This window comes from Chinchilla lanigera, unplaced genomic scaffold, assembly GCF_000276665.1.
Source record: "Chinchilla lanigera isolate Chin_1 unplaced genomic scaffold, ChiLan1.0 scaffold00056, whole genome shotgun sequence".
Classification (NCBI taxonomy): Eukaryota; Metazoa; Chordata; class Mammalia; order Rodentia; family Chinchillidae; genus Chinchilla; species Chinchilla lanigera.
In genome coordinates this window covers 7,151,491-7,175,443 of record NW_004955457.1, presented here as the reverse complement: position 1 = coordinate 7,175,443, position 23,953 = coordinate 7,151,491, and the positions used below count along the sequence as shown (strand labels likewise).

At 38.3% G+C, this 23,953-nt stretch overlaps 1 protein-coding gene across 3 annotated transcripts in view; it reads right to left on the bottom strand.

Annotated features, from left to right (window-relative positions):
* Nucleotides 1–23,953, bottom strand: part of Plekhm3 (pleckstrin homology domain containing, family M, member 3) — a 174,221-nt gene that overhangs the window by 64,220 nt on the left and 86,048 nt on the right. For 2 of the 3 annotated variants that reach the window (XM_005396971.2, XM_005396973.2), the window contains exon 6: nt 12,201–12,264. In XM_005396971.2, the coding sequence (XP_005397028.1) occupies nt 12,201–12,264 (64 nt within the window). Of the gene's footprint in view, nt 1–7,558; nt 7,801–12,200; nt 12,265–23,953 lie in introns of those variants that run through there. The other variant, XM_005396974.2, reaches the window with a different exon arrangement.

Here is a 23,953-nt window from a genome sequence, read left to right as displayed (position 1 = left end):
TGTGCAATTCTCTGGATGGGTTAATGTGGACTTCGTATAACGTGGTGGCTGGGTTCCAAGAATGAATGTCACCAGAGCACCAGGTTGAAGCTTTATCTCCTTTTATGACTTGGCCTTGGAAATCATACATCAACACTTTCATGGTCACAGGCCCACTCAAATTCTGGGAAAGGGAACAAAGACTTCACCTCTCAATTGGAGAAGTGTCAAAGTCACAGTGAAAGAAAGGCATGTGGGATGGGAGATACGGTTGTGACTGTCTTTGCAAAATAAAGTCTGACACACTAGGTTAGATGTCTTTCCTAATCTCTGTCAACTCTACTGGCTTAAAACAAACAAACAAACAAACAACCAACACCAGGTTTGCCTCTCTCATTTTATTGAACTCAGTGAAACTCTCCTTTATTGAACTCAGTGAACTCTCCTTTGTCCCCTCTGTTCCTTGCACAGTTCCTGACACAGAAGGCCTTCAACATTTATTTGTTGATGTGAACTGAACAGTAAGGAAGGAGCAGGACTCTTGGGGCTTCCTCTCATGCTTCTTGTGGTGGCAGAGGGAAATTTGACCAAGACAATAAAAAGTGCGAAAAGAGTGCCAAAACACTTTGCTGGGGCCCAGGGCCATCCCCTGTGAGTGTATCACACGGGACAAGGGAGCTTTTGCTTTCTGATGCCTCCCAGGCTGTAGATAGGAAGTAACTATAAGAAATATAACTGACTTCCTATTTCCTTTTTCTTATGTTTTTTGAAAATATTATTTTATTCAGTCTCTGTCATAAACATGGGATGTATGAGATCACCCAAGAGGCTACCTTTTTTAAATACATATATACCCATCTGGTACAGCAGAAAGGGCCCTGGACAGTCAGAGAGCCTGGCCTTTAATCTGGGCCCAGTCCTTTAGCAGAAGCTGTGTAGCTTTGGCAAGCCAGCCAACTTTTCTGTCTCAGTATTTTTGCCTATAAACTGAGCATTTTAAAAAGGCAGACAGGGGCTGGGGATTTAGCTCAGTGGCAAAAAGCGCCTGCCTGGCAAGCGCAAGGTCGTGAGTTCGGTTCCCGGTACCAGAGAAAAACCAAAAAAATAAATAAATAAATAAATAAATAAAATAAAAAGGCAGACATCTCACGAAACTGTTTCAGGAATAATGCTTTTTAATGTATAAAACAATACAAAGATATAAGATCTATTATTATAGATTGTGGTGGCTTAAAAATATGTACACACATTCTTTACAATGTTTCCTTTTAAAAGGTGGAAACTAATTCTCCTGTCCTTAAATATAGGCCAGATCTAGTGATTAATTTCTGCTGTGTAAATACTGTGTGCTAAACAATTTTGCTACTGGAGCATGCTTTAGTGATTCATTTCTAATGAAGAGAACATGGCAGAAATGAGGTGACCAAAACCTCCAAGGCAAGGTCATAGCAAGGATGGCCTTGCCTGGCTTTCATTCTGTCAGAACATTCACAAGCCAGCTATCACCTCATGAGGACAATTAAGTGCTTGTGGAGAGGTCCATGTAGGTGTAAGCGGAAGGCCTCCCATGAATAACCAGCACTGCCTTGCAGCTGAGGGACTGGCTTACCTTGGAGAAGATCCCTCAGCTGCAGCTGGTAAGTGCAGCCTCAACAACATCTTGACCACAACCTCAGAACAGACCCCACATCCAAACTGTCCAGCTAAACCGCTCTGGTTTTCCCAACCCATAAAAACCATGAGAGATAGTTACCACTCACTCACGCTATAAGTTTCTAAGTTGTGGGGTAATTTGTTACATAGAAATAGATAACTAATGTACAAAAAAAATGCCTTAACAAACAAATGATAATATGGTAGGTACTTCCTTTTGTCTGAATATGTAATGAGTTAGTTTTGACCCAAACTTTTTCTCCCCTGCTGCTAGTGCCTAATAACATTTCTGCAAGAGATGGCAGGCTGAGCAGTTAGGCAACGACCAGTCCAGTTCCATCACTGGCAAAATCAACACTAACTTTACTCTGTATGTTTACATAAATATTCTTTAGAAATAGGTCTTTGCCTAGGCTTATGGTATTATGGGTACTATAACTAGGTATTATGACTTTTTTTTTTTTTTAATAAATAGGTAACCACATTAAGTCAAAAGAATGACAATGCCCAGAAGACTGGAAGCCAAAGTAGAAGTGGGAGCCAAGAAACAGATCCCTGGAAAGTGACGTTAGCACTAGTAGACACCATCCAGCTCTGTAGCTGCACTTACTCATTCCGTGCAGTTCATGCCTGAGGGCCTTCTGGAGCCTCAGTTGACCCTTTACCAGCTGGATGATGGGGCTGTCTATGCAATACTCTCACACTGGGTGATCTTCCTGATCTGGTTTTCCAAAAAGGACAGTAACTTTGTGCTTAGGTATCTGTATTTTTTGCCACTGTCCCTTCTCACCTCTCTCATCCCTTTAATGTATCTGTGAACCAGGCTGTAGCTGGGTATGGTGCCTGGGTCTGGAGATTAGGGCAAAGACTAGCGTGTGTAAATAATAATCTGTACCATCACCCTGTTAACCATCTGCTTTAACCCCCTCCGCTAACTGCCATCAACACCAAAACACAAATAACCAATAGTTATGACCAGTGGTCATAAGGAAACCAAAGACTGAAGACCTCTGGCCTGGCTCCAGTCCCTAGCACTTGTCACTCTGCCCTTTCCACTCCCCACAAGATTTGCAGTAGCCTGGGAATCTCAGTATGAGGCACATGCTGTTTGGAACATTCTTAAGAGACACCTGCTTTCCGGAGAAGGAGCGACTTTCCATTTGCTCTGCTACCAACCAGTAGTCTTCAAAGAATAACATTTGATCCTTTCTCTCCACCCAGGAAAATTCTTCGAGAGAAACACACATTCATTTTGTAAAAGTTCACTTATTTAAAAGGCATAATTTGATCCCCAAATAACGTATGATCCTCTTTCCTAGCTCATTAATTGGTTGGAACAACCCTGGCTAAAGCAGCTAACAGAGATTTAGTGATGTTTTATTGGAGGCCCATTCGTGTCTTATCCCAGACTGTGTTCATGGGTTTCTGAAGGCAGTGTGGCTACAGCAGACACAGGCAAGCTGTCATGCTTTGTTTTTCTGCTTGTTAAATCTGAATGCTCCTAATTAGTTATCCTGCCTGCTAATGCCCGGGTGGACAATGGTGCAGGGATCAGGGTGCTGAGAGGCTATGAATACAAGTTCCTTGGGCTCCTGAGGCTTGGGGACTGGTGACTTGGTTGTGGGTACTGAGGTGCTGTGTTTCTGTGGGTTGTGGATTCAAAGATGTCAACCCCTATGTCACTAAAGGTCATCACCTGTTGCTTATTCGGTGAAAGGGCGGCTGTGCTTGGGTGCACACTTAGGCCTGGCCTTTGTCTGCTGACTCTATGAAGAGTGCCCACAGAAAATAACATTCTCTCAGTATGTGCTTGCTTGGTGGGGCAGGGAAATGCAGAATAATTTACATAACATCTTTGAAGAATTCTGCGAAGTGTTTTTAAAAAGTGGCCCCAAAACGCCTTGAACATTGCCTTTTAGGGATGCTTTTCACTAGCTAGAACACACTAGGAAGCCTGGGAGCTTCCTCAGAGAAAAATTCTGTTCGCAGTATTTCTGGAGGGGCTGGTTCTGACAGCTGTTTAGATCACACAGATGACAATTCCTGAGCTCTGTGCAAACACTAAATAGAAAAGTTAGCTGTTCAAGAATGTCTCATGGATAATGCAAAAGTTTGCAACATTATACAATTCACTATTATTCTGATGTACAAAAAGCAGAGATTTTTTTGTTGTGGTTATTTCATAGATGGGCATTTTATTTTGTTTAGAGGATAACATTAATGTTTGCTTTTCTTTTGGAGGAGAGAGCACGTGAACTCAAGAGGCTAAGCGTACATATGTATATATCCATCTGTCCATCCAGCCAGTGACCAAATGAACACTACATGCTCTGTGAATTAACATAAGCATTCACTGCTTTAGTACAAGACAAGCAATTGGGACCATTCTAGGTAACTCTAGAAAGATGGTGTGCATTTGATTTCTTCTCTCTTTTCATGTATCTCCAGTGCTGTGGTTCCTTCCCTTTGGCATCTCTGCCACTTTACAATTCTTTACTCTAAAATCCAGACTTTTCCATCTGTTTTCATTGTTAAAATCAGTTGATGTCTTTCCTCGGAAACATCATGTCATGTTTTCAACTTATTAAAGCAAAATGAATTTGTGCCAAAGTAATACTTTATTCTTCTTTGACAGTTTCATGTTTTTATAGAAGCTAAACTGCCTTAAAGGTAGGATCTAGTTTTGAAATTCTGGGACCAGAAAAGGTGAATAATGAATGAAAAAGCTCCTGAGGTTGTCTCTCAAGAGGGCTGTGTAGGGGCAAGACGGTAGGTGAACAGATGGAAGAAGGGGACTACTCCAACCAAATCCCTCGCCCTTGGGACCATCCAGCACCCTTTGTCTTGAATCATATACAAATATATAGAATCATTCAATGCTTAACTTACAAATGCCCCAAAGGTAACATCAGAGCAGTTCATCATTAATATGCATTTTAGGTTTTGTCACAATAATATTGGTAGACAAAATTTAGAAGTCCAATCTGACCTTTTCTTTCATCAAGTACAAGGGACTTCAGAAGAATTTTCCTATCATTTATAGTCTAAGGAATAATGCATTACACCAAGATTCTGATCTGCTCTGTAAGAACTAAGAATTTTTGAACAGTAACTTACATATACTCATGCATTCTACTAGTAAAATTTGGAAATTTCTTATCAGCATTAAAAGAGCCAAGAGGACATGAATAACAGGATGTTTTTCTCAACAGGAAAAGGGAAAACATAAGATCCTGAGAGTATGCTATGAAGTGAGAGTTTAAAAATATAGTGAATGTTTAAATTTCTAAAAATATTCATTACAGTAAAGATATATTGCCATTAAACCCCCTCAAAATATTCTGCTCACTTCAACTACACTTTTTCTACTTTCTAAAGCAGTTCTCGAAGTCCCCTTTGGTGAGTATCTTTAATTGTGCTGTTGTGGCTGCCCTGATGTCCTAAATCCATTCAAAGCATTTACCTTTCATGGCCATTTTGACTTTGGGGAAGAGCTGGAAGTTATACAGTGGCAGATCTGGTGAATAGGTGGATGAGAACACACTGTAATGACCCTGCCTTTTTCTATTGGATGACACATGGCAGCAGCACTCACTGTATTTTTTATCATACCTTGTAAAAACCCTCACCAAAGAGGACTTTTGGAGCTACTTCAGAAAGAATAATGCCACTTATTTGAAGACCGGATATTTTGAGGGGTATTAATGGCATGGCATCTTATACTGTGACAATTTTTTTGTTGTTTAAACAATTTTGATCGAGCTTTGTACTATTCCTACTTTCTTATTTGAGTATATCTTTTTATTATAATCCTGTCTTACAGCATTCCAAAGGATTTGTGATAAAACTAGGTTGGATGAAAATAAACAAATTCAATTCAACTTCTCACAGTATCAAACCAAAGAAAAGCTCTTAAGAAGTTTCCCCCTTAAAAACATACACCAGTAGATGTCTATTTGTGTACATAAGGTTATTAATTGCTCACTAAATGCTATATAAAGTGTTAGGTTGTCTGTTTAAAAAACCACTGTGCTGTCACATCTTAAAATTTTTAAGATTTTATTTATAAAAAAATTAATGGTATATTGCATTAGGTTTATATTCTAAGTGCATGGATTCACTGTGCTCTTCTAATACCTACTTTGTTGAACAGAATTCCACACTTAAGAAATGAGTGAATCAAGCTCCTAGGATATGGAGAGTCTTTGATTCACTTTCATGCCCATCCTTGGGTCTGCCACTAGGTCAGAAGGGCTCTGAGCTCTACTTCTGTGTTAGGGTTAAATGCTGCCAGTGACTGATTACTGTCAGATAATCACTATGTGCTAATCAACCACAACGGTTTTTTTTTTTTCTTTTTGTTTTCGCTTTTTGAGACAGGGTCTTGCTATGTAGCTCAGACTGGCCTTGAACTCAAACTTACTATGTAGCCCAGGTTGGCCTCTAACTTGAAGCAATCTCCGGCCTCAGCCTCTTGAGTTCTGGGATTATAGGTGTGCACCACCACGCCTGACAACCACCACCTTCTTGATATACATGCTAGTAATACTCAGGAACAGCTTAATCACCAATGAAACAGACAATTAAGGACTTAGTACCAGCATAAATTTTGCCAATAAGTGGCCCTTAGTGTCCAGTGGGCGACTGTAGCTCCTAGGACAACAGGAAAGAATATCCTTTGCTAGGCAATTGCCAATCCTTGCTATTTATTCCTTCCCTTCCAAGTGTACAACATTAAGACAGAATGCATGCAAAGAGGTCAATCAATTCAAATGGGAAGGGAAGAGATTGTCTTGTTTTGAATGTAACAACAGATGCATTAAGGCACTTTGAAATCGATTTATCTGTTCAAAGTTTAGGGATCATTACTTGGGTATAAATATGAACCCAGAGAAAAACAAGAAGGCTGCAATATTTTTTGGTACTAGAATCCTTTCAATACCTTTAAGTATGATTAGTCCTGTGTGTACTATATTATTCTTACGTTACCTATAAATTATATATCCCTTTTTACCATGTTCATTAAGTTTTTGCCCTGTTCCTTATTGGGGAGATAAGTGTATATTTTGCTTTATAAGTAAAAGTTAATGAAAAATCAAATTTATAGAAAGGAATATGCATTTAGGAAGGACATCAGTATTACTTTTCAGGATCTATGACTCTTGGTTTAATGTATCTTCCTTTCCCATGCAAAATCTGTACACCAAAATTACTTTTTCTATAATTATTTTACAAGATGGAAAGATTTGCTGTTATAGAAACCTTTAGGAGAAATGATATCAAACAAATTTACTCTGAAACTCTTGAACCAAACGTGGAATAGGGTGACAAGGAAGCCAGGGAGAGGCCAAGATGGTGCAGAATCACCTGGTGGTTGCGTGAATGGGTTAGGTAGGGTTTCCTGCTATGGCTGATGCACTCTTTCACAAAGTAAAGCATTTTATTTTTGTCTTTCTCCTTTTGTCCCTTCCCTTTCATATTTCCTACAACAGTTCAGACCTAGAAAACATGGTTGTCATTTACTCAGAATCCAAGGAAAAATAGGTCTTCAGTGGTGATAGCCAAGATGCAGACAGATCAAAAGCTAAATCCAATTTAACCTACCTCAGGCAGAAAAAGTAATTGAATTAAACTTCCTCTAAATATGATAAGTTTGGGGCTCTTAAAGCCAGGCACAAAGAGCCAGGTTAGAGTGGGCTGCTAAGTAAATGGATGCATTGAGCTCCAGCCACCCCGCCCACAGGGAGTTTGATAAGCTGTTGATTGCCTCTATCACTTTACTACCCAGGCTGAAAACTGATTAAGCTTCTTATGGGGATCTAGGGCTAATGGCCTGGCCTACCAAGAACACCACTGCCACTGATTTAAGCTTGGCACGTATGGCTTGATTATTACAAGGGGAAGAAAAGAAAAAGACAGCAGGATATAGGAAAGCTTTAAAAAGCAGCTTTATTATTCCAAATGGATACATTACTTTGACATCCTAAAATGAATATGGAATTACTCTGACTATTCCTCTTCATCTATATCAAAACTTGCTTTTGAACAGCGTCCTCAAAGAATATTCACTCTGGAGCCCACATGTTCTACTTTAAACCACCTTTACAAGAAGTTTCCTGCCTTTCAGCACCAAGCAACAGCTCCTGGGTATTCAGACACTGAGACAGACTGAAGAAAACAAACAAATGTATAATGGGTATTCGAACTGATTTTTCCCCTGAGCACCATAGGATAACTGTAATTAAAAATATATCTCTTTCTGCCCCAGTCAACAGATAACCGCTGTTGACTATGAGGTAAAGAGCAGGCAGGACTGAGGAGCAGGAGGAGCTGGCACTGCAAGTAGGCCTAAACTGGACGCACAAATAGAAATTAAGCCCTGGTCTTTTCTCAGTCCTCTCCAACTAACTGCTCTAAAATTATTTCTGTCATTTAAAATAATTTTCCTACCTCCTGAGCGACAAAGAACACAAAAGTCTTAATTTTAAAATGAAAAAAAAAGGATGTACATACAAGAAACCTTGAAAGGTAAAGTCTGAAAAATGACTGAAGGACGTGAACTCGGCTTTTAAATTGACCCCATTACTCTGGTAAAAACAATGAAGAAGGAAGACAACAACAAAAGAACAGGCAGGTGCTTATGCCGCTGAGCTATCTCCCCGGCCCAGCAACAAAAGAACAGAATCTCAGCATTTGAGATGTTTTCTGAAAGTTGTCACAATTATTTATTTTTTAAAATGGCTCTTGGAAAAATCAGTAGATATACAGAAAGGAAAGCAATGTTTTAATTTAATGTCTAACAGTTTCTTAAGGAGTTGTTGATTTACATGATTAACCACAGCTTGACATATTCAGATCTTAAGACTGAACACAGGAAACCTCAGCTTCTTCTGACTATTAACCTGGTCAATCATTAGAAGTACATGTACTAATAAAAGTAAGCAAAGATGATTGGACTCCTATGTGCTCTGTAATATTTTATTTTATTTTATTTTATTTTTTGGTCTTTTTGAGACAGGGTCTTGCTATGCAGTTCAGGCTGGCCTTGAGCTCACTTTGTAGCCCAGGCTGGCCTTGAACTCACAACAATCCTCCTTCCTCAGCCTCCTGAATACTAGTGTTATATTTTATTAAAATGTAAAAGCTATTCAACTATTTGGCTTGTGCACAAGTCAAAGGATTTAATTCATTCAATGACTTTCACAATTTTCTTTAAATAATTTTTAATGAAATATAATTCACGTTCTGTGAAATTTATATTTTTTTCATTTTGCCAAGTAATCTTTTATTTTTTATTACACACATCAGTAGTTTACAGAAAAAAATAAAGAACCCCTTAATGGTAAAATGTAATTAATTACGTCTTCTGATTTTTCCAATGCTGAAACCTAAACTTTACAATTATAACAGTAAACATCATTTATATTCTAATTAACATTTTGATTCTAAATAGTATTGCATATAATTTTACATATAATGACATTTAAAGGCTATATAACAGTTTACCATACCAACAGCATCACACTAAGATTTATCCATGTCTCAAATGATGTGCAAGTAGCTTCTTTAAATATTTTCCTGGGTATATGGTACTCAAAGCAACTTAGTAAGTCAAAAAATCAGGAATAGAGCTTGTTAGTCCCCTAGTTGATTTTTGTTTTATTTTAATGACTACTAACATATAATACTTTTGGTATGAAGACACATGTACACTTAAAAATTTTTGCTCAATAGCATGAACTAGGTCAAAGTTGTTTCTATTTTCACTTTTAGTATAAGTTCACTTGAATATTATTATTCTATGAACTTCTATTTGTACCGTGTCATTTATATTCTTTAAAAATCTGTCCACTGGGGGCTGGGGATTTAGCTCAGCGGCACAGCACCTGCCTAACAAGCGCGAGGTCGTGAGTTCAGTTCCCAGTACCAGAAAAAAAAAAAAAAATCTGTCCACTAAGAAGTAAAGATTTCCATCCACTTAAAAAAAAAACAAAAAACAAAAAACACTTGTGAATCCAAACAGCTTTTTTGTTTACCTTTCCTTTAGCATACATTTTTCATTGTTTTAAACTATCTTGTCAATGCTTTTCATTGCTGTGAAATCTTTGCACTATTATTGGGATGAAAATATTCTTTTTATTTTTCTTTTATATGTAACATTTTCACTCATCTGAAATAAGATGCATTATCATAAGAAAAGTGAACCTAGTATCTCCAGATTGATCCAGCTGGTCCTTCTATTAACTTTTATTAAATACTTCTTTCCAAATGCTTTACAATCTTAAACATTCTATTCAGCACCACAGAATATATAGAAAGATTGCTTAACAGAATAAAGATTTGAAAGGTAAAACTCCCATTTTTTAAAAACTAAATTTAAAAAAAAACTTACATCTCCAACACTGTCAAACTGTATAAAGCATTCAGTTGGAATTTTAATATTATAATAAATCTATGTCATATATTAGCATTCATCTAGATGTAGTTTTATACACACTAACTAATCCCCACAATAATTCTGTTAAATATTATTTCTGTGTTATAGATGGAGAAATGTAAACTAATGGAATCTTCCCAAGATTAAATAACAGATAAGAAGTGATGCAAGCACTCCCCATTTACTAGTTTTCCAGTATACCAGGATGTCTCTTATGGGAGTATTCTCATATTTTGAGTTTAGCTCTTTCAGCCTACTTCTATTTAAGTATCTTTTTTCAATTATCCCAATATAGTTGTGTAACTTTCTTTAAATGGCTTATAAATACTCAAATGTTTTTTAAACTGCACTGACCACTGGGCTCTAGAAACAGGATTTTTAGCTTACATATCCTGCAAATTCCTGATTTAAGTCTTTTACTGTTAATATATTTATATATGTTTGGCTAGTGATAAAGCCATGTAAACAGAAATTATTTATGCTGCTTTCTTTCCCTGTGCCATTCTGTAATTTTTTTTTACTACAATGATGTTTCTTCAACCATACATAAATATGGTGCCAGCACTGCTTAATTTGCTTGATAAATGTTTGTTTTCCCAGTATGACCCTCAGTTCTTAATTTTAAGTAATTACTGGTCACATTATGAGAAGCTTATGAAATCATTAGCACGAATAATTAAACAAAAGAGGAATGGTAATTTTTAAAAAGTTAATGTAGTTAATACTTTGAATTTTTACCATTTTATTCTATTGATGTTGATGTAATGATTATTCTACTGAACACTTACAATTCTGAGTCATAGGAAATAACTTATTTGGTGCTGTACTGTTTGCCAAAATTTCACTTTGCACTTTGTTCAGAATAAAAACCATTTTATGTTTCGGTTTTTGTATTGAAGTTATATTTGCCCCCAAATACAATTAGCATATCATCTTTCATGATATCTAGATATTTACTCTTAAACATCTGAAAAAGCTAACCAATAAGCCCATTGAAGATAAATTCTAACATGTCAGAACCCATCAATTCTTAAACGTTTACTGGTTACAACTCGTCTCATTTCCAACTTGTTATTTTGCATTGGTTTAAGGAAATAATATATTCATTTTCTGGTTTTTAAAACAATCTTTATTTTGGCCTAATCTAATACTTTTTTCATATTTCCATTATACCATATTTTACAACTTCTCACTGTTCCTTTTCTCAATTTCTTATAAGTAATCCGTGTTGAAATCTACTCTTAAAGTAAACAATTCATTGAGTTTTTAAATCTATTCACAAAATTGTGCAATCATCTTCACTATCTAATTCCAGAATACTTTCATCAGCCCCCAAAGAAACTCCATATTCGCAGTCACTACTTATTTCTTCATTTTCTCGAGACTGTGGCAACCATTAATTTACCTACTCAGGACATTTCATTTAAATGGAATCATAAAACATATATTATTTTTTATGTGGCTTCTTCTATTTACCTTTTTTTTTAAGACTCACCCACATTGTAGCATGTATCAGCCAGTACTTCCTTTCCCTTTTTAGGCTGAATAATATTGCATGGTATGGCTAACATTTTGCTCAACCTTTCATCAGTTGACAAACACTTGAGGTAGCTTCCACTTTTTACTATTATGAATAATGCTACATTGAACACTATGTACATGGCTTTATGTGGACATATACATATTTTTAATGCTCTTGGGTAGGTACTAAGGAGTTGTGAAGACATGTTTTAATTCTACATTGTTTTGAGGGACTGCCAAATTGTTTTTCTAAAGTGGCTATACCACTTCACATTCCCACCAGCAATATATGAGAGCTCTAGTCTCTGTGCATTCTTACCAATATTTGCTATTGTCCTATAATATCTTTTTACACCAAGCCCCCTCCCTGATTCCGAATAGAAATCCAGTATCAGGAATTGCGATGAAAAATGCACCAGCGATGGCAGAAAGCAGTGCCAAAAGCCTACTCCACAAAGAAACATCCCTAGCACTGGGGATATAGCTCAGTGGCACAAGCACCCGCCTGGCAAGCGCAAGGTCCTGAGTTCGATTCCCAGTACCAAAACAAAACAAAACAAAACAAATGTCCCTAGGAAGAAACTAGAAGTGAAATGGGCTGAGCACTCACCTGCTGCAGGTCGGCGAGGGAGTACAGGTGGATCTGTTGAAGGAGGTATTCTCGGGGGAAGATTCTGAAAACAAGGGCAGACATATAAGTGAGCTGTTGTGCCATGAGATTCTCTTTTTAAAGGTTCAAAATCTCATTCAAAAAATTCCTTTCCTCTGTCCTTTCCCCTTTCTGTATAGTCCTACTCCCTAAACCCTCTGAGAAACCTGTAACAATACTTTTGTCCTGTAGTTTGCTTTCTAACATCAATTTCAGAGTGGAAGTAAAAGTTTGGTGCTTCTTTTGCAATATTAGGGACTAAACCCAGGCCCTCAAACATGCTAGGCAAGCACTCTACCACTGAGCTATCTCCCTAACCCTTTTTAAATTTTATTTTAAGACAGGGTTTTGGCAAGTTGCCCAGGCTTACCTTGAACTTGGCAATCCTCCTGTCTCAGCTTCCTGAGTAGATGGGATAGTAAGTATGTACCAGTGCACCTGGCTGAGCTTTTATTTTTAAGGTGTTGAGGATCACACCTGGGGCCAGCGAGGCAAGTGCTCTACCACTGAGATACACTCCCAGCCCTGGTCTTTCATTTTTAATGGAATCTGAAATGCTACGGTACTGTGGAGTTAGGTCCAGGCCTGCAGACCAAAGAATCAGGCTTCTTGTACCAACTGTCTTCCTAACAAACTGTGTAATGTCAGGCAAGTCCCAGACCCACCTGGTTCCAGCTTCTACACTACAATGAGGGCAACTAAACTCGATATTTCTAAGTGTCTTTCTGGCTATAATACTGCATGCCTAAATTAACTGATATTAGAGTTGAGTAACATTGGCATGGCAACCTATGTGTTTGTCTAGAGGCTTCTATGGCTTTCATTAATAAAGAACAGTGGTGCTAAGCATTACATTAATGAGCCATCTGAAATATACAGTGATGGTAATTTTTCAAATCCAGGTATAATGATTAATCTTGAGTATCAACTTGACTGGCTTGAGAGAGATTTAGGAAATTAGTAAAGCACACTTCTGGATGTGTCTGGGTGGGTCCCAGTAGCTTAACCTTAGGGAATCTACCTGGTCCTTGGCAGCTTCCTCTCTACCTTTTCTGCTTTCTGCTTCCCAGATGCCCTGAGTTAAGCAGCTTTCCTCTGCCTCATGCTTCTGCCATGCTGTTTCTGCCTTGAAGCCAGCTGACCATGGACTGAAACCTCTGAAACTGTGACCCAAATAAACCTCTCCTCCTTTAAGTTGTGGGTGTCAGTTATTTTGTTCCAGCAATGCAAAGGTGATTAATATAGCAGCTACAGATGTAAATAATGGAGAAAATATTCTGAATTGGGGCTCCCCAATAAAGTCTTGTATCTTTGGCTACTGTTAGTTTAGAGGATCTAAACAGAAGATAACAACTGAGCAGGCAAAAACAACCGATTATGAATTAGGTAATAGGTATCAAAGTGTAGACAGTTACATAGCACTACACAAAGTAAACCCAAAACTAAACTCATGTGCATTGGTGGTATAGTAGTGAGCATAACTGCCTTCTAAAACTAAACTCATGGTGCTAGCATTTTCTCTGATTGGCTTTTGTGGTTCTATGCAATTATCTTGTGTGAAATGAAAGAAACTATTAACTTATTCAATTAACATGTATGACTATCGACTAGATGCCAAACGCTGTGCTGCACACTAGGAAAATAATTATGAATAAGACAGTCCAAGTGTGTGCATTCAAGAAGCATAAAGTCAGCTAGGTTTGTGCATGCCTGTAATCCCAGCTATTTGGGAGGCTGAGGTAGGAGGATCACATGCTCAAGCCTAGGTTGGGAAACTCAGTCAGACCCAGTATCAAATTAAAAAAGGATGGGGATATAGCTTAGGACTTCCCTGGTGGGTGGGTCAATCCCGTGTATGGGGGGGGGCATAAAGTCAAATGAAGTAAGGACACATAAACTAATAGTTATAACATGGAAATGGAAAATGGTAAGAGTTACGTATGGGGTACACTTTTTACAATAGTCTGACAAAGCAGATTCCAAACCTGGCTGTCCATTGGAATCACTTGCAGAGTTTTTAAAAAAAATGACAGGGAACATGCATGGATAGAGCCCAGAAATCAGTGTCAAACAAAAAATAAAACAAGTACTCTCCCAGGGATTAGTACATTCAGGGTTTAGAACCACTGGCCTAATATCCAGGTTATTGGGAAATTCATCATTTAGTCATCAGTTAAGTACACAGTCATTGCCAAATCCAAGAGCTTAAATTGTCTATCCTCCATCTATCCAATAATGATTAAATATACACTATATACCAGGTACTATACTGGGCCACAGAAAAGGGGGCATTGGATGAGTTAGTCAAAGTCCTTATCCCATGGAAGAATGGGCTGGTGTATTCTAGTTTGGAGTTCTCCTGGGTAGTAGGACAGACACTGAAAAGATCTTTGGAAAAGCATGGGTTCCCCCACAGAAAAGAAACTAGGCTAAGAAAGTAACAAAAACATTATATTCTGGGAAATGGAATACATTTCCTTAGGCTGGGCTCTCTTTAACTCTGATGCTTCAGAGCTGTACCCCTGGCAGGAGTACAGCACAGTCCCAGAGAGCTGGGTAAAGTAGAAGAAAAATGTGCAGTTCCTCCAGATGGCATTAGCTTCCCAAGAGAAAGGCCCTCTGTTGTGGAAGGTAGACCACTGTTCTTTGAGAGACCAAGAAATATAACCAATCTCCCTTTCAAGAATACACAATATGACAGAGACAATTAAGAGAACTACTTTTTATGATGCTCTTATTATTAAACACTAATAATAAGAGCCCCATTTGGGGTTTGCACTTGCCATACATATTTCACTCAGCCCTCACAATGGCCCTGCATAATAAGTATAACCTCCATTTTATATAAGAGGACCAGGGTTCAGAACTAAGACTAATTTGCCTGTGTCACAAAGCTGGAGTTCAAGGCTAAGATTTTTTGAGTTCAAAGATCTGTGCTTCTTCCAGTTTCTTGAGGGTACAGGAAGAGGAAGGAAGGGTATGGGGTTCAGTTGACTAATTCCAAATTTCCTCTTTATTTGTAAAATGTTCATACTTTCATATCCTTCACCCAGCTTTCTCTAATGCTTACATCTTATATAACAATAGACCATTGATATAAATTCAGAAGTTAATTATTATGTAAACTACAAACTTGATTCATATGTTACCAGTTGTTTGTTCCAGGATCCAATCCAGAATACAAGACAATTTACAGACTGTTGTTATTATACATGCTGTATTTAAGCATATGCAAGGTGACTCGAGACACATGTGTCATAAAAGGAAACCTAGGACAGTCTTTCAGTAGGACTCTGAGGGTGGCAGAGTATGATACTGTAATATGGGGACAGAGGATGATGTTTGGGGATAGTTGAATGGCAAGATTGACCATTTTCTTTCCTTTTCTTTGCAGTTTTGGAGATTGAACCTAGGGCTTCACAGCTTTAAAGTGCTCTACCACCAAGCTATACCTGGAATAATCCTTTTGAAAGGTAACTGCTAAATAATGACATCCTTAAATAAAGTAGAATGAAAAGAATGTGTTAGCTGTGGGGGTATGACTAAAGCATAAATCAGGTGAATAGGCTGGAAAGTCATTTCAAGATGAGCTCTCACTTCTGCCCGTTTGCAGGAACATAAGTGAGCTAGACAGAGTCAGAAGGAAGATGACTGAAATGATGTCCAACAGGGACAAATACTACAGGGTAGCATATCTATAATGCCCTGCCACTCACAATTCTCTCTGCTCTAACATCCTAACATTTCTATGACTGGGACAGCCAGTCAGCTATACAGCACTTAGCGGGCACCTAAAATAAGCCAGGCATTGAGTTAGTTGTTAGAGAAGGACACTTCAATGAACACAATTAATAAACACAAAGAGAATTTCCAGTTTCCCCTTACTAGGTCCTTCTTACTTCCAAACACTGTTCATTTTTCTTCCCACAGCAGCTAACCGACTTTGGTCATGTCATCTCTAATACTCCTTCAACATTACTCATACAGCTAGTTTATTTAATGTTTATAAGTGTGTAAGTACATTTCACATAGGCTTATTTTCCCTCTCCCTTTAGGACAGATTCTAAGCCCTTCCAGAAACATTTTGTCTAATGTTTCCCTTTATCACCCTTCAGTGTCTGATGCTATAATTTACATGAGGTCAGTTATGACAAAGAACTGGAAAATGCAATGTATGCAGAAAAGATAAAGCAACCAAACTTATTGTTGTCCAGAGAACATGTTGTCTCCAAAAGACTTAGTGGTGGTCATTAAAAGCACAGACTTTGAAGGAGATAATGCCAGTCAGCTCCTCTTCTCTCTGGAGGAAGGAAGTTGTGGCACAAAAGTATTGAAGTCAATTGGGAGAATAAATTTTTCAGACAGGGACCCTTGGAGGTATTAAAAATGAATCTATTATACGTTTTTGAAAGTAAATACAAGAAGAAAAATACTTTCTGCAGTTTTCCAGGTAGACCAAGCTCTTCTGTTTAGAGGAGGTAAGAATTTCCTAGGCAGGGCCAGATAAGAGCTTACTGTCCCTTGTTCCTCTTTATCCTAAGTTAGATGGAATTGGCAACACATTCCCTAAATAGCTCTGACAGACCAACTGCAAGGAAGGGCAGGTGAATAAGGACAGAAGAGGCAAGCCCAGAAAGGTGGGCCATGGCAACTATGCATCTGGGGGACACCTAAAGCTCTTCCCTGCTGTGGCTCCAATCGTACAGGATAGGGGCCCTTGGGTAAACGGGGGCCTTGGGTAAAAGCAGGGATGCCCGGGCCACATCTCCTTCACTCTGATGTGTACAAGGGGTTGTGGAACAGTTGAAAGCCCAAGGCCTGCTCAGGTAGAATTAAGCTGCTGAGGCAGATCTGAGCTGGGAAAGACAGGGCTCCTTAGACCAGGTAGGCACTTTGAGGACTGCGGGAGAGCCCTTCATGTCGGAAAGCAAAGCTTGGCATCCTCTTAAAATAATGCCAGCATTATTTTACTATTAATTATTCAGTAAAGAATAGATGATTTTGCATTCTTTGTCAGAAAACACTTGTGATCATCTTATCTCCCTGAACTAAATTCAGACCTCAGCACACATTTCATTGCAATAAATAGAAACAGGGTTCATAATACATGCCTGACAGTGTGCTGAGGCCTGATGATTTGGAAATAATTTTTTTTGTTTTGTTTTGTTTTTTTGAGATAGGGTCTCACTATGCAGTTCAGGCTCAAACACAGTGATCCTCCTCCCTCAGCCTCCTGAGTGCTGGGGTTACAGGCATGCACCACCATGCCCAGTTTGGAAAGATAGTTTTTAAATCCATACACAGATGTGCAGTGTGAGGGAAGCCAGCAGGATACCTAGGCAGGAAAGGCATCCAGAAATTGACAAGTCAGAGGGGAGGAGAAGGGTGTATTCCTGGTAGAGGGAATAGTAGGGGCAGGAGCACAGAGGCGAGCAGTACAATGCTCCAAAGGAATCATTCCTGAGGAGATGAAAGAACTCTACATGCTACATGTCTACGAGGGCAGCCAAGAGGAACCTTGAATGCCACACTAAGACTCTATCCTAAGAGAGATGAGTGTCAAGCAAGAGAAGGACATAGTTAGCTTTGTGAATTTAAAAGATCACTGACACCAGGCATGGTGGTACACACTTGTAATCCCAGTTACTTGAGAGGCTAAGGTACAAGGAGCACAAGTTCAGGGGCTGCCTGGACAACTGAAAAAGACCAGTTTCAAAATACTATAAAAAGGACCAGGGATGTAGCTCAGTGGTAGAGCTCCTGCTTAATATGTGCATGGCCTGACTTTAATCCCTAGTATGGAATTTAAAAAAAGCTACTAAAAAAATCATTGACAGCCAAAGGGGATAGAAAGACTGACGTTTTGGGAAATTAGGTGGCCTTGGTGTTGGAGAGACAGCCTAACTCCAGAGAGATTTCTGTAGCGGAATCTGTGGGTCACAGTGTCTGACAGGGAGTTTTCATGCTAGGTAAAGTAGGTGAATGGTAGTTCCATTTTCTGACAAAGGAATAAGAAAGAGGAAGCATCTTGCTGGGGAAGAGGATTGGAACTCTCTAAGGAAGGTGCAAGTAGAGTCTCCTGAGTCCAAGGGAGAAGGCTTGTGTGCCTCCAGACTACAGGTTTTAGATGAAGCCATGAGAATAAGAGGCAGCCCTTGTCAGCACCCACTGGAAAATGAGAAAAAACTGGACCCTGGCAAATGATGCTATTTAAGGAGTGGTGTGGGAAGAAGACTGGGAAGGCGTGGTTTGATACAGAGAAGGAAATGCAGAAGAGCTGCATCAGGAAGCCAGTGAAGGAGAGAAATTTTAAGGAGATCAGTGGTAGTAAAAGCAGTGAGCAGGTCAAATGACATGAGGAAGACTCTCATGAGGCCTGAAAAGCGCTGGCAGAACTTGGCAAATGAATTCATCAGTGACCTCAGACAGAAAGGTTTTGGAGAAGAGGAAGCCAGACTGCAGAACACAAGTACTATGGATTACTCTTTTAAGAAGTTCACTTTAAAGGACAGAAGAGAAATTGGGCCACTGCTAAAGAAGAATGTAGGGCTAAGTAAAAAAATGTTCTTTTTTTTAAAAAGAAGGGAGAGACTTGGGGCTGGGGATTTAGCTCAGTGGCAAAGCGCCTGCCTGGCAGGCGCAAGGTCGTGAGTTTGGTTCCCGGTACCGGAGAAAAACCAAAAAAAAAAAAAAAAAAAAAGAAGGGAGAGACTTGAATATTTATATGTTAAAATTAAGAAGTCATTGTAGAAACAAGAGCTAAAGACACAGAAATAGGGGTAACTAACAGAGCCCAGTTCTGGAAACACCAACAGAAAGTGGGATGTGGATCCTACTGGAAGTTCTTTCAAAGACACAATTGCATATGCACACACACACAGTCATAGACCTGTATTTTCTTAATTGAATGCTCCAAGTTTTTTTTATTAAAATGTTAAAAAAGTGATTACTAATTTCTCCAATGTAACCCACAAACTTCAACAATTAGAAACCAAATTCTGCAAACTAACTTAAGGTTATCTACCTTAGCAGTCCTTTGGTAAACAGGAACCTTGTTGCAAAAGGTCACTGCCTTTGTTTTCTGATGAGGCTGCTATGTTTAGGGCTCTCTGTGCATTAAGTGACCTCACTGCACCACAACCCTATTAATCACCAGGTCTGGCAGCATTTCTACAGTGGGCAAATCACATGCACAGCACCGCTAAAGCCAGTGCAAGTTCATCTGGCCAGCCCTGACACTCAAGCCAAAGGACAAGAGAGATAAGGAAGGTCAACTCCACACCTCTCTCATCCATCAAAGGAAATCACACCACTGGCAGGTAGCATTATTAAGTTCCCTGTTACCAGTGAACACTGAAGAAACCTGCTAAGAGATCATGAAAATCAACCAGCGCAATCATGTCTAGTGCCAACATTTTCTATTTTATCATTTTTAGAATGGCTTGACACACTCGGAAAGTAACTTGGGCTTTATTTATAGATTGCTGCTAATGAAAGGGGTGAGAAAAGATGAAAATTAGGAAGGAAAAGGCTCTTATATTAGCTGGTACTTAGGGTTATGCATTCAAAGCTACTTGCCTATGAAATCAAAGGCAGTAGTCTTAACAAAAAGGAGGGGGAGTTCTTTCCATTTTGTTCCAAGATCAAGATTCATTTAACTTAAATAATTTTTGAGGACTCCCACCAAGGCCTGATGCTGTAAAGAAAAGGGACTGCCCAAGCTCTAAGAAGCAGCTTCTTTGCAGGATTCTGATAGATTTAATACTACATATTATGATTTTCCTGAAGCTCAGTTCTTAGAGATACACAGCTAGCACTTAAAAAACCAATGGTTAAAATGAGAATTTTTTTTTAAAGTTTTTAAGTGGAAATATCTCAGCTGAGGTTTTAAAGAAATATGTACAACACATGCACAAAAACAGCACAACATCAAATACAAACCTCCAGAATTTGATTAGAAATGGGTCTAAAAGGAGAATATGGACAGAGGTGCATAATGAATAATTTTTTAAAAAAACATTATTTCACATAGTGTTACTATTTTTCAAGAAGATGTGCTCCAGGGGAGGTAACTGTGCTGGGGTGAGAGAGCCACAGAGTCTACTTGGGAGGGCACACGCACCCATACCGCAATCAGCAGAAAGCTCCATGAAGCATCCCCAGGGAAAAGCAATTTGATGTTCTTGAGATGAGCTGCAAAGTCTTTCTGAAATAGTTACATTAGGCTGGATGTGGATAGGACTTACATGTCTAGCTATGCTCAGAGTTAATGGAAAAACAATTTTAAATCAAAGGGAGATATTTCGATAGTAACCCATGTGGAAGAAATAAGCTTCAATCATTTCTCTTGGTACCTCATTGTGCTAATCTCATTGGCTGAAAAAGTGGCAAGATTGCACCAGATATTACATCTTGGCAGATAGTTATAGGAAATAAGGGTCTCTTTTACCTGCTCATTCAGAATTGTGTTTAAGTTTCTTAGCAACGATCTAAAGCCTGGAGTAGAAATACTTGGGAAGTAATTTTGGTTGTGATTAGGCATCTGATTATAAAAGTGTGAGTTTATATCACAGCTGTCATATATCTAGCTCAAATTCTTAAGTTATATTTTTTGACACTAGTCAGAATACTTTTCCTACAATGACAGTGTCTTTTGTCTCAGAAAATAATTTTTAAAAGTTTATGTATATTTCATTTAATCTCAGAATATGACAAAATCACTTTTTAACTTTTTATGAAGACTTTCTCAGTAAAGAGCTATGTGTAAACTGGGCATGGAAGTTCCAGCTACTCAGCAGGCTGAGGCAGGAGGATTGCAAGTTTGAGGCCAGCCTGAGCAATTTAAAGAGAAACTGTCTCAAAAAATAAAAAGGGCTGGGGATGTAACTCAGTGGCAGATCACCTTCTTGACATGTACAAGGTCCTGGGTTTAATCCCCAGTACCACAACACACACACACACACACACACACACACACACACAAGAGCTATGTATATATACAACTTAATACAATTGATATTTATCTTTCAAGTTCCTTTTTCAAGTTTATTAATGTTTAATATAGAACGACATTGATTTTTGCAAAACAGCGCCAATGCTGGTTTGTATCTATTTGGCTGAAGGAGACCTGTGGAGATAGTAAAGGTAGGGGAGGAGTAACTAGGGTATTAGGAAGACAGAAGACTGGAAAACCATGCTTCTAGAGGTCATCAAAAGAAAAAGAATCTTTGAAGTAGAACTGAAATAGTTGCTTTCAAAAACTATCAAAAGGACATCTTATATTTTAGTAGTTTCTGAGTCCTGATAGGTTCATGCAGCTGACACATGAAGGATACAGTCCCTACTGCAGTTAATGACATTTTTAATAAACTAACAACACTAGCCACAAACGTCTGGCTAACTTTAAATCTTCCAGAGAATATAAAAAGTTATATTCATTTATTGAGCTTAAAGAAGTATTCTCTATACACTTGAAGCGTTAACAATTACTTTTAATCAGATTAATTTAGGAATAATATTGTTGCTAAAATGGGCTTATTCTTTTAAGATTCAATATTAACCAGACTGTGCACACTGAGACCTCAGACACTGATTATAAAATATTCCTAATATGCAGTTCACGGACATGGCATATCTATTCTGTGTAGATCTTGTTTTAAGAATTAGGCTGCCCTCTGGAACATATTCTCAGTAAACTAGCCTCCTACTTTGAGTGTATTTCATTTACAACAGTATGCAATATTTTCGCTCTGTCAGGCAATCCTTCACCTATGTCTAACTTTTGGGGGGATGAAGAAATGGTGTTGGTATTGAGATTCTAGCAGGTTATTTATTATTCCACTGCTCATGTGATTTTTCGGGGGAGTATACTGGAAATAATTTTTTTACTTCTAAAGTCAATGATCTGTAGGTATGAAATACCTACAGATCATTTGGTATTAAGAATAAGCTCATTTGGTATTAAGAATACCAATATTAAGAATTTGGTATTAAGAAGTTGGTATTAAGAATAAGCTCAATACCAACACACATTAAAACACCATTTTCATTCAGTGATTCATATGCTTTAGAATGTTTACTTATATGAAAAGACACTCACAATATACTAAATAGTAAATGATTGGGTTAAGAATAGTAGGTACAGCATGAAAATATTTTAATAGGGGAAAAAAAGTGTTCGCAGAGAAGATCTGGAAAGACATACTAAAGTGGTAGGAGAGTGGGTAACTTTCTTATTTTTATTTTCTATGATGAGCAGTATCTTTTGTAATAAGAAAAAAAATCAATTTGACCAAATTGAGTGGGCAGAATCTTGCTAACAGTATTTCATTCATTTAATTGACTTATTAAATGAAAGCAAGTATCAGTTTGTCAGGTCCCTGGGGGTATGGCAGTGAACAAAATGGATTAAAAAGCCACGGCCCGTGCAGCTTACATCTAGGGAGACAGCAGGGCCACTGCACATGCTTGCATAGTTTGAGCAAAGCACAACTTCCATATCTATACATGGTGGCTTAAGAGAGGGAGACAAGCAAAATGAAGAACCATGTTGCATGGTAATACGCATTTGCTGAGAGGAAAGTGTTTGGCTTCAACAAATGGATGGATGGTGCCGTTAAGTGAGATGAGAAAGGCAGAGGGGTGGAAGGTGGGTAGTTTGCAGTGGGGTGGATATCAGGGTCTCAGCCTCAGACATATTAATTTGAGATGTTAGTAGACATACAAAGAACATTTCAACTACTGGACTTAGCCTTACCTCCAGTGAACTCACTGAAAATTTTTCTGGGTTAATAAGGATAAGAGTGGGAAAGAAGTCTTGGTAAATCAAGTGACATGTATGGACATTACTGTAATAGGCAAGTAAGTACTAAATGTTGCTTGAAGAAAGAGGAAACAAGAGTCTGACAGGACACATGGATACACTTTTTTCTGGTACTCAGGATAATGTCAATAAAAATGGCAATCCTTATTATAGAAATTTCTCATCATACAGTAAAACTAATATTTCAGTGAGAACTCAGGTGAATATAATCATACTTTTAAATAAAATGTGACAGAGGATATGGTAGTTTAGAAGGTAGAAGAATCACTTTTGGTATTCTCTTGAGATTTCCGAGTCAAGCCATTAAGTTGCTTCTAAGTGGCCATAGCCAAACATTAAACTTGACAAACATCTAGGACCAAATGTCCCCTGAGCATGGACTCAATTTTGCCTTAAGCAAGTAGGAAAGTTGGTTTCATAGTGCCTCCAGTAGTGCTGGGGAGAAACTAGTTTTAAATTTATGTAAAATGGGATTTCTGGATTTACCAGCCATCCCAAGTTCTCAAATCACAGTTTTGATGATAAGGAATGGGAATATTGAAGCAACCACATTCCTTGCACTGGATAATTTCAATACTCAGAAGAGAGAAATACAGTATGATTTGAACTGGGGTTTCTGAAAAGCTAGTCCAAACAGCTGCTGGCAGTCTGGGTGATTTTTTAGCACTGCAAGGTAAAATGAGAGAAAAAAATAGGATGATTTTTAAATCTATTTGCTTTTAAAAAACAGTTGGATTTCGGAGGTGTCCTTTTAAAAATGCTACTATGTTCTTACACGAAACGGTGGTGAGAAGGAGGTAGTAGTATTTTGTTGTTATGCCTGCTTTGGACGTGTGTAACCTACAGATATTGTCATGTTTTTGTTCCAAGTTTACAGGCTGGGGAAATGGAA